Genomic DNA, 12,365 nt, shown 5'->3' with positions numbered 1-12,365 from the left:
ATTATGACAATTATACCTAATGCCTCTAATTTGCATCATAATTATTGTATGTGCTACATTAACAATCTCCACTTAACCCTCAAAGACCCAAACGGCCTCTGGCAACCAAAACCATCTACTGATCTAAAATCTTGAATACCTGTTGATATACTAATCCTATTGAAACATGTAAATAATTGAGGTAAAATGAAGTTTGTCATCTTTTATAGTCATCAGATATGACCCATTTGGATGTTCAGAGGCTTTATAGTGAATGTGGAAACACTTATCTTCTACAGCATCGATTCACCAATAAAATCCATGGAGTTGGATCAATGACAGTGGATGGAGACACTTCTTTTTATGTTGTTAATGATATATTTGGTCCAAAAACTTTTTCTTCAGTTTACACTGTTTTGATAACCTATAAGTTTACTATGAGTTTTTATGAACATCTACATGGGCACTAATTTAAATATAGGAAAATACCTGATTTTCACTGAAGAAGAAAAATCTGCAAAATACAGATGATAATATTATAACATAATAAATGACTGAAAACAGTTAAATAGTGAGAAAAATTAAACTGGGAACTGCCACAAAAGTAGCACTGAGTCTTTTTGGGTTAATTTATGCGTATACTTGACAGTAACAGCACAAATAATTTCTTTATATAATTGGAAATAAATTTCAGCAGTAAGGGGTTAAAGTGTAATCTAATAAAATGTCACTGATTTTTGCCTTTTTCAAATGGTGAAATGTGAGGCTGGTGTTCCTGGAGGCCACCTTTCCGCCATGTCACATCCACATCTCCACAGTGTACTGCTGACATTTGGATGACTCTCTGTGCTCAGGTTTCCCCCAGACCAGATTAGCGCAGGCTGGGTGGCTGTGGTTCTGAGTAACCACTGACCTAAATCATGATGTGCCTCGTCAGGATACGTGATGGCAAAATTCTGAGAAATCCAAATTAAGGCTGGTTCCAACAAGGGCTGTTGTGGGGCAGAAATAAACCACAGCGCAAGGTGTGAGAGCAGCAAAGACAGAAAAGCACACTAAGGAGAATTTAATATATGATGTAAATGAAGTAAAAGGATGACTACAGGGAAACGTAAGCAGGCAGACACCGCGGTGTTTCACAGCAGGGTGCACAACGAGGCAGGACAAGTGTTGATGTGGGTCATGGAGACATGGAAAAAACAGACTGTGTTATGTTAAGAGCTGAACAATAAGGCTAAAAATGTAACTGATGATATCGATAATTATCACAATAAATGTTAAACTGTCACATTTATAAGATAAGATAAGATAAGATACCTTATGAAATAAGATATAAAATGTTATTTGTTTAAAGGCTGATTTTTCCTTTTACATATCATTATTGATAATCAAATGGATTGATTATTGTTTTGTATCCCAGACCCCTGTTAGAACAGAAGCACCTGAATTCAATGTGTCCCAATACTTTTGTCCATCTCGTGTATTTCCATGGAGGTGCAAAAACACTGTTAAACCTTTAACATTTCAGATCGGTCGTCCCCGCGGTGGGACTGTTTGATCTGAGTTCACACACATCTCAAAGAGCATCAGCTGCTTTCATGTTTCTGCCTCATCACCTGCTACATTCAACAAACAACAAACACAACACCAAGGTTTTCATACATCATACACAATGTGCATTAAAACAGATTCAAAACACACCTGCTCCTGCAAACCATGCAGTTATATTCATGCAGGAAAACTTTGCATCCCCTTTCATGTTGTGTTTTATCTGGAAAATGGTTGGAATTCATGAAAACTGCCCAACTAACAGTCAAAAAAGGTGAGCTAACCTGCATGCCTCAGATTTTATAATTCACTGAACCTAAGAATAAGAAAGAGTAGATGAATTACATCAGTCAAACATCAGCAAATAATTTAATCTGTTAGTTATTTCATAAACTGAATGAATTTATGCTCAAAAATAGAGTGAAGAAATGAAAGGTTTTGAAACAGTCCAGTTATTACTTTTTTTGTTTCCTGACACAAAACAGAGATAACAGTCACAAGCAACAACAAAAACAAAATACATATCAGCACCTGCTATCAGTCATATTGTTAGTTTATGACAGCTAGTGCATGCCTCGCTTATATTTTAATGAAAATCCTGATTTATTTAATCTCTCTCTCTTCCTCTTCTGGAAAATGGATTGCTAGCAAGACACTTCAACCCTCCTTGCCTCCAGTCGGTGGTGGTCGGAGGGGCCGTAGCTGCAGATTGGCAGCCATGCTTCCGTCAGTCTGCCCCAGGGCAGCTGTGGCTACATATGTAGTTTACCACCACCAGAGAGTGAATGTGAGAGCGAATGAATAATGGATCCACTATACATGCTTTGAGTATAAAAATCTAATCCATTATTATTATTTTCCCAAAAGTCTGCTCTCCCCAGCATAAAAACTTCCACATCTACAACCCGTGGTTCCCCAGTGGTCACATACTAGTCTAATATAAGACTATTATACAGTGTTTGAAAGTTGTGGAAATTATCTTTATGAGATAAACAAAGATTCATGCAACTGTTAATCCACATGTCTGCCATTATTATTAATAGAAGATTATTATATCCTGTGTATCTATACATCTATATCAATGTTCTTATTTCATATATTGGTCGATATATCGGTTATCGGCCAATATATCAGATACTGACTTTTTTTTAGCCCCCAATATTGGTATCAGCATCGTCCCCAAAAATCCCATATCGGTCAAGCTCTGTTCATTTTCTGATGTTTTATACCAGGTTTCATTAAACACATGTCAGATATTTGTAATTCTTTGTGCTGCTTCTTGTCATGGGGTCAGAGGTCACAAAGAATAGTGACTTTAACTCTTAGAACACATTTAGTTCAGTTTATTTGTGTGTCTTTTAGGCTATGCACATATTTCCTGTATTTCCTGTATTCCAATAAGAGTACTGTAAAAGTATGCAAATTTACAGCATGATGAGGGATCAAGTTGTCAAAACTGTACAACTACAAAAACAAGTGTTACTTTTTTTTTTGGTCCTTAAATGAAAATATTGTGAACAGAATCAGGGCTATGAACAAAAATGTCACTGTTGGTCATCACTGTACATGAGCAAGTTTAGGAATTTTATGAGTTTCAAAGACCTTTATAGAAAAATACATCATATTTATGCAAAGAGTCAATTTGTATCGACTGTATTAGGTCTTCAGACTGGTGTTATAGTCCAGTACTGCAGTGGAAATACTTAACTACAATCAGTATCTTTACTTTTTAGGCGACAATGCTGTTCATTTTAGTTTTGATGAATATTTGTTTGTATGAAGAAACAGTGATTCCTGTTCCTAGTTATTGTTCTTCTAGTGTCTTTAACCTTCGCAACCTATTTGGTTCAGTTTTTATGCGTCTTTTAAGCCATATTTCTGGTATTTCCTTGTTGCATCTAAGGAAAAAAGAATGAAAAATAAATATCTATGCTCATTTCAACCCTGACAACCCTGAGTTTTACACAGCACTGTTAAGTAATCAGTTGGTCTAAAACACCATACATAATATCTAAACTGAAAATGATTTTTTTTTTCCTTAAATATGACATATTTGTGTTGAGCCCTCAGACACACTTGGAGTTTGTGTTTCCTGATAAGCTGCAAAACTAAGTGACTGCTATTGTGTGGTTACTCAATAGACATCAGTTACCATAGCAACTGCCTCCATGACACCTTCACGGCAGACAAAGAGGGTTTGTTTTTTTAATAAAAGTGTAACTGGGAGCCATGTGAACGTTCCCTCTGTCGCTATAACAAAGGTCTTTGAGTTTACAGAGAACTATGTGTGAATTAGTTTCATTGTGACTGACAGGAGTCCAACCTGAAGGATTACACAACTCTAACATCATCAGTCACATTATATCAATCACATTATATCAATCACAAATGTCTGTTATGTAAATGTACAAGGAAATTCATGTCCTTACTTGACTTGGGAAACTATTTCCACACTCTTGTTTCCTGTTAACACTATTTACATCCAAAGTTTCTTTTGTTTTCTTTGGTTGTCTGTCTCCTACAGGTTTTTCAACTTCCATATGTAACTCTATCCAGTCACTGGGTAATTTCTTCAGTGTGTTACTACTTAACTCAAGTAAAAGTACCGTTACTGTGGAAGTTTACTGAACTGTTACTGTAAAATAACAAAAAAAAAAAATCATCATAAATGTTATTTTCATAAGTCACCTATTCTAGTTCTGAGATTAATTAAATGTATTATTAGTGATATGAGGAAAAAAGTCATGATAAAAATCTCAGTATAAGTCAACATTATTTATCATTACGATAAAGGTGAAATTATCTTTTTTTTTTTTTTTTTGTCAAGTTTAAAGGCTGATTTTATTTTGTCCTGACAATAAACTGAACATAATCAATGGACAGAAGAATCATGACATCACACACTGGTTTCTGTACGGCCGTTTAGAACCCAGGAGTTTTTTGCAGCTGCCATGTTGGTGTTTTTTGTTTGTTTGTTTGTTTGTGTGATTGATTGCTATTTGTTTTGGGGAGCAGGAAATTACCATATTTGGACAAAAGAGGCATGGCTGCAGAAGTGCAATGATTCATAAGTGAGCTAATACTTAATGTTACCCTACTGATTAGATTAAATTTCATTGTGCACTGCACAATGATAATGTAAGTGTAACCTATTTACAACTACTTCAGTAGAACTGGAAAAAAAGTGTTTTATTAAAGAAAAAAAAGTTAATTCTGACACGGAAGATGAGTAAGCTGTCAATGACACCTGTCAGTCAAAGCCTGAGATTCAACCAGATTTCAGATTAATGGAGGAAAAATTAAAGATGTATCACATCACTTATTAGAGGGTCCAAATAAAACAAACGAATCTTGAACAACCCCTGGATAAAAACTTACTTAGTATTTTTAGAGAAGGTCAATGTAAGTCTACAGGAGCCATACATGGTGCTTTTTGGAGCACCATTTGTTGGACATCAGTGGTATTACAGCATTAAGGCACTAAAGCACTGGCTTCATTTTGGGGATGCTGCTTATGCTTTATGTTTTGAACATGGCAAACACTTAACAAATCACATTTCACAAAGCTAGAGGAAGAACATTCAACTATATTTTATCATAATAATGACAAAAAAAATTCAACACATTATGTGAAAAATTAACTAAAAGAATAAAACAATGAAATATTGTGCAAGTGCTTTAGTTGAGGATAAAAAAAAATGACTCTTAAGGCAAAAGTAGGAAAAATACTGCAACAATCAAAATTATAGATATTGCATTTTAAAGTCTTAGGTTTGGGTGCAGCTTATATTTGGTCCACACAAGAAGATAACTGACCTGATTCTGGGCCCATTCTCCAATTTGAGACATAAAGTACTATAGTATAGTAAAGTATAGTTTGGTAAAGTATAGTAGACAGATAGAGGGGAAAATGGAGGGGATTACATCTGAATAGAATGACAACTAAGAATGACAGAGATGGTAACAGTGTTACCAAGCAACAGTAAATTGTCTCACTATAGACAGATATGAAAACAGACACTCTTATCTTTTACATTATTTTCATCATCACAGTATTTTTGTCCTGTTATGTCGGTTTCATCTTTCACTAATAATTTAGAACATAAAATCATAAGTATATGACTTCAGTATTAATCTAAAAATTCTGGAACCAAAAAGGTTTAACATAAGAATTAATTTATCCATGTCATCATCCAGTTCCAAGTAATCCAAACATGTGACTTGCAATCTAGAAAAATGTCCACTTCATGTTTGTGGCCCATAGATCTACTAACATCTAACGGTTCTTACTTTGAGATATGCTGACATATCTTTAAAAGAACCTCAGTCCATCATCCTCCATTAGGTACAAAAGATGAAGCTCCTTCTTAACATGGATAGATGGATAACATTGGCAAGTTTTTGAGTCCAAAGGTCAAAGGTCAAAGTCACTCTGAACTTTTTATTCATTTATTTTTTTGCTGAGCTCAAGATTTCAGATCGTGATGCAACAATAGTGGTAAAATCTCACCGAACATGTGGCTCTTGGTCCATTTCAGCAATAAACTAAACCGTCAACAAGCTGAAACTTTCTCCATATTTATGACTTCAACTATTTTAACCTGTTTAAATCATTTACATTCTCAGTGCTCATCATCACATCTTCAGTTCGCCTGTTGATGTTTTAAGTGTCTGCAGGCTACTTCCTTTTCATGCCTTTGTAAGTAAGATCACCAAAAACCTTCACACAGAACAGAACAAATTGAATAGTTTGCCAATGTGAAACATCAAGAAACGGACAATATCCCATCTAAACATTAAGTGTACACTGTGGCGTCCAACCTCTCCTCTTGTTGAACTGGTTGTTAATATGATCTCCCGTGGACAGGAATGAATTGTCAGCATCTTTACAAACTTTCCCACTGAAACTTGTATCTGATCATAGAATCTGCTGAGGAAACATCCACAGAAAACTTAACTGATGACAGTTTAAAGTCTATTCTACATTTCATTATACAACGTGTTAATCATCGAACTCAGGTTCGTTTGATGTACTTTGTACTGTCTAATGACAATAAAGGCAATTCTGATTCTGGTTATTTCTGGGTTTATGATCTGTAGATTTTTTTTTATTATTTTTTTTTTATTCTTTAGTATGTTTTGGTTTATTTTATCTTGTACCTTATCTTTTTACAGTGGCCCAGAGGTGCAACAGCCCAAAAAAATTTCCATCATAAGAAAAAAAAAAGAGAACAAACCAAAAAAGTATCCACTATATGAAAAAAAGAGAACAAGCCAAAAAAGTATCCACTATATGAAAAAAAAGAGAACAAGCCAAAAAATTATCCACTATAAGAAAAAAAAGAGAACACCCTAAAAAATTTTCCATTATAAGAAAAAAGAGAGAACAACCCAAAAAATTATCCACCATAAGATAAAAAAGAGAACACCCCAAAAAATTTCCATTGTAAGAAATAAGAGAGAACAGCCCAAAAAATTATCCACTATAAGAAAAACAAAACATCATTCACCTTTCCAAATACGGGGGGCGCTGTTTACCCGAAAGGTCTCTTGCTTTAAAATCAAGGCCACCACAAAAAATAAAAGCATAGAATAAAGTTAAAATAAAGTTAAAAAAAAATAAAGTTATTTTAAAAAGAGTGGTTAATTTTTTGGGCTGATATCTTTTTTTTTTTGTCTTATGGTGGATAATTTTTTGGGCTGTTCTCTTTTTTTCTTATAGTGGATAATTTTTTGGGGGCTGTTCTGTTTTTTTTCTTATAGTGGATAATTTTTTTGGGCTGTTCTCTTTTTCTTCTTATAGTGGATAATTTTTTGGGCTGTTCTCTTTTTTTTCTTATAGTGGATAATTTTTTGGGCTAGTGGATAATTTTTGGGGGCTGTTATACCTCTGGGCCACCGTATCTTTTACATATTTTTTATTTTTGTGCGTAAAGTATTTTGAAAAAAAAATCCAAAATACACTTGCATCTGCACACTTAACTCTTCAAAGTCTATTTATTTATTTATTTATTTTCTGTAATGTCAGTACTGTACCCAGCACAGAGACGTTCCGGACCTCGCCCCTCTGCAGCAGGTGTGAGTCCAGAACCCGGTACCAGCCGTTCGGATACACCGGTGGCAGCTCTCCGGTCTTCCTCCTGCGCCGGATCTCGTTGGCCGCCTGGGCTCTGGAGCGGCCCTCGGGAACAATGTATCCCACCTCGTCGTAACTTTTCAGCAGCTCCAGGGGGCTGAAGAGCACCCGGTAAAGCCAGAGCCCCGCCAGGAAGCAGAGCGCGGCGGTGACGCAGACCACGGCCCGCACCGGTGCGCCCTGCAGCCCGGTCGTCCTCCAGATCCGGTACCTGGTGCTGTCTGAGTCCAGAGTGTATCCGCTGTCCTGGATAATGAACGCCGCACCCACTCCTAACCCGACCACTGCGGCCACCTTCGCCGTGGACACGGATTTGCACTCCATCCTGGTCCTGCGGTCCTGGTCTGACTCTCACAGGTTTTGTTTCCGTGCGTAAAAGGGAGCGGCCTTGGAGATGAGACGGGCCACCTGATTTAAGCCACGCCCATAATGCATCTCACCTGCAGGTAGGTTTTCTTAGTTTGCTGTGGAGCCTCCTGTTTGGTTTTCTGGATCATAGTGGAGTTCAACAATGGGACTGAACCTGGTCTTTGTCTGCTCTTCCTGAACTCACGGGTCCTGACCTCCTGTTACCTGTCATTTAGGGGGACCAGGTGTGTATGAGCCACATGTGGGACAAGGAGTGTGTTTGTGTGGGACACGTAACTGTAATGCTGGAACAAAGTCCAGATTTTTAAACAATGCGCATCTTATTATCGAGCTTAAAAATATGAATAACAACAATTTGATTTGGTTGCACACAGTATGCATATTTCTGCACTGGACATTTTTGGTTGTTTTTTTTTTTGCACAGGTTTCAACAACATTTTTTTGCTTGTAAAAACAAAACAAAAAATCTACTTGTAAAAACTCAAAAAAGAAACCTCAAGTTTCAAGTATTGTAATAAAATACTTTTAGAAAATCAGTTTTTGTTTTTTTCTAATATTTATTTTACTTCATATTTTCAACCCTCATAGGCAAACTAATCTATGTGCAATTAAACAAAAAAGCAGAAGTGACAACATTTTAACAGCTGTTTCCACTTCCAGCCAACTTAAAATTACTTGGACCAAAAACCTTTGTGCATCCAAACACAGAACAGACAAACATTTAGCATTCTAACACAGTACTAAAAATAGAATAAGATAAGGTAAATATCCTGTGGAATTTTGTCAAAAAACAAATATCCACATACTTAACAAAAGCATATTTTGTCACAAGTCTCTTAGTTCAAACTCCAAACTTAAAAATAGGTCAAAGGGAATATGGATCAAATCTAACCAAACATCACATGCATACAGTGTGTCACTTCAAGTCATACTCGCCTCCATGTAGGGTGACCAGGTGCTTAGGAGCCACATGTGGGACAGGGAGTGTGTTTGTGTGGGACAATGTGGGACACGTAACTGTAACGCTGGAACAGAGTCTAGATTTTTAAACAATGTGCATCTTATTATCGAGCTTAAAAATATGAATAACAATTTGATGTGGTTGCACACAGTATGCATATTTCTGCACTGGGCATTTATTTTTTTTGCTTTTTTTGCACAGGTTTCAACAACTTTTTTTGCTTGTAAAAACAAAACAAAAAATCTACTTGTAAAAACTCAAAGAAACCAAGTTTCAAATATTGTAATGAAATACTTTTAGAAAATCTTTTTTTTTTTTTTTTACTATATGTTTTCAACCCTCAAAGGTAAACTAATCTATGTGCAATTAAACAAAAAGGAAGAACTGACAAAATTTTAACAGCTGTTTCCACTTCCAGCCAACCTAAAATTACTTGGACCAAAAATTTTTGTGCATCCAAACACAGAACAGTCAAACATTTAGCATTCTAACACAGTGCTAAAATAGAATAAGATAAGGTAAATATCCTGTGGAATTTTGTCAAAAAACAAATATCCATATACTTAACAAAAGCATATTTTGTCACAAGTCTCTCAGTTCAAACTCCAAACTTAAAAATAGTTAAAAGGAATATGGATCAAATCTAACCAAACATCACATACATGCAGTGTGTCACTTCAAGTCATACTCGCCTCCATGTGCGATGGAGAAATAAGTCTGACATAGTTCCTCAGAGTACCCTCTGTGAATCATCCCCCACCGCTTTCACCCATTCATAAACATACTCCCATTATTTGCATCTTCTTTTTTTTGTGCGGAATTTCCATGATTTCCACCAATATTTGCATGTCGGTGTCTGAGGCGTTTGTTTTTTGTGTGTCAGTGGGCGGAGCTCAGGAGGACACAGGTGACAGGTTGATGGACTCCTGACCCCAGTGTATGTTGGTTGATTGGCAGCGGACACAGCCAATGGTGATAGCGCTGTTTCCGCTATAACGCAGGTGTCAAACGTGCAGCCCGGGGGCCAAATCTGGCCCACCAAAGGGTCCAGTCTGGCCCTTGGGATGAATTTGTGAAATGCAAAAATGACACTAAGATACTAACAATCCTTTTAGTTCAGGTTCCACATTCAGACCAATTCAATCTCCAGTGGGTCAGACCAGTCAAATACTATCATAATAACACATAAATAATGACAACTCCAAATTTTTCTCTTTGTAAATGTCAATATTTTCATGTATTTACACTAAAACAAAGTAAAATTTTGCAAAAAATGTGAATAACCTGAACAAATATGAACAACCTGAAATGTCTTATTTTAACAATTTTAACAAGATTCTGCCTGTTATTAAATGTTTTGTGTATTTGTAGTTCTAATGTAATGTAAATGTAATGTAATGTAAATGATAAACTGAGGCATAATATTGTTAAAATTACACTTTTTTTCAGTTTTTTCATGTTATTCACATCTTTTGAAAGGAGAGTTTGTAGATGTAAACCTTTTCATAATGTAAATTAACTTTTTTCACTCTTAAACATAGAGAAAAGTTTGGAGTTGATCTTATTTATATATTATTATGTTATTATTTTACTGGTCTGGCCCACTTCAGATCAAATTTAGCTGAATGTGGCCCCTGACCTAAAATTTGTTTGACACCCCTGCGCTATAAAATGAAAGTCATGTTTGGAGAAAGGCAACTGTCCTGCACTTTGGAGAGCCAGAGCCAATCGAATGCGGGACATCATCTCAATTTGCGGGATGTGGAAAAAATGGTCATTATGCTGTGCAGTCCCGCACAAAGCAGGACACCTGGTCACCCTACTGTCATTTCATTCAGAGGTGCATGGATCTCGCCTTCATCGTCGCCCCAGACCTCCCCCTACCATCGGGGGGCGCTGTTTACCAATATGCTCCAGGACCCAGTCTGTGCCGTCACCCTTCCTCCAGTAAACTTTCACTTCACCTTCAGTGTCCTCTAGTTGAACTCAAAAGGATGATATTACGAAGCATCAGAGGCTCGGACCAGCTGAGAAAAGTGTAGATTTGCGTCATAACTGCACTATGTTCAACCTCTGAGATGAATAAGATGTGAGATATTGAGGTTTACCAAAGAGAGCACATTATTCTGGTTGCATTGATATAATGTTAATTTGGTACTTATTTTGTTCATTTAATTGATTTTGATTATTTTTCTGTATTCATTTAGTTGACATACCAATTTATGGCGATAATTTAATGCCAAAATTTGCGCGCACAGAAACCAATCAGCGTGCATAAAAACCATAATCAGTGTGCGCTCACTGCCACAGTCTACATCACAGGTGTCAAACATGCGGCCCGGGGGTCCAATCCGGCCCACAGGATGAATTTGTGAAATGCAAAAATTACACTGAAGATATTAACAATCAGTCCACCTACAGACACATACAGACCAATTAGATTTCAAGTGAGTCAGACCTGGAATATATTATCATAACTAGAAGCACTCGGAGAGCGCAGACCTCCACCAAGGCTGATCAGTGCCCCCCCGTGGGCCCCCCCACCCCCGATCACCACCAAAATTTAATCATTTCTTCCTTATCCCATTTCCAACAAACCCTGAAAATTTCATCCAAATCTGTCCATAACTTTTTGAGTCATGTTGCACACTAACGGACAGACAAACAAACAGACAAACAAACAAGCAAACAAACAAAGCCTGGCAAAAACATAACCTCCTTGGTGGAGGTAATAACCTATAAATAATGACAACCCTAAATTTTCTCTTTGTTTTTTTGGTGCAAAAAAGTAAAATTACATGAAAATGTTTACATTACCAAACTATACTTTTATTAAAAAAAAAAAAAGAAGAATAACCTGAACGAATATGAACAAACGGAAATGTCTTAAGAAAAGTAAACACAATTTTACCAATATTCTGCCTGTTACTAAATGTTTTGTGCGATTGTAATGCACATGTGTAAATGATAAACTGAGAAACCAGGGTATAATATTGCTAAAATTGCACTTGTTTTTCTTAAGATAATTCAAGTTGTTCATGTTATTTAGATTTCAAGGAAACTTTGCAGAAGTAAACCTGATCATAATTTTAATAATTTTGCTATAATTTTACTTTTTTCACTGTTATTATTTTACTGGTCCGGCCCACTTGAGTTCAGCTTGGGTTAAATTTGGCCCCTGAGCTAAAATGAGTTTGACACCCCTGGTCTACATGCTCACCGTCACTATGCTCAAAACCTACTGTCTCAAGGTCAGAACCAATCCAACTCAGACCAGGGAGGGTCATCCGGTGCCATCCCATGTCAGCCTTGCACTCTGCTTCCAGGCTGTCAAAGGTTTTGTATTTGTGCCTGCTTCTCAACATACCTCTT

The 12,365-nt window shown here is 36.5% G+C and overlaps 1 protein-coding gene across 1 annotated transcript in view; it reads right to left on the bottom strand.

The window, feature by feature from the left end:
- LOC115429875 (cholesterol 7-desaturase) overlaps positions 1 to 8,000 on the bottom strand; it is a 31,900-nt gene extending 23,900 nt beyond the window's left edge. The window contains exon 1 of the mRNA XM_030149672.1: positions 7,564 to 8,000. Coding sequence (XP_030005532.1) covers positions 7,564 to 7,987 — 424 coding nt within the window. The 5' untranslated portion in view covers positions 7,988 to 8,000. The remainder of the gene's footprint in view (positions 1 to 7,563) is intronic.
- Between the last annotated feature and the right edge of the window lie 4,365 nt (positions 8,001 to 12,365).

This window comes from Sphaeramia orbicularis, chromosome 12, assembly GCF_902148855.1.
Source record: "Sphaeramia orbicularis chromosome 12, fSphaOr1.1, whole genome shotgun sequence".
Taxonomy (NCBI): Eukaryota; Metazoa; Chordata; class Actinopteri; order Kurtiformes; family Apogonidae; genus Sphaeramia; species Sphaeramia orbicularis.
This window is presented reverse-complemented; position numbering and strand designations above follow the sequence as displayed.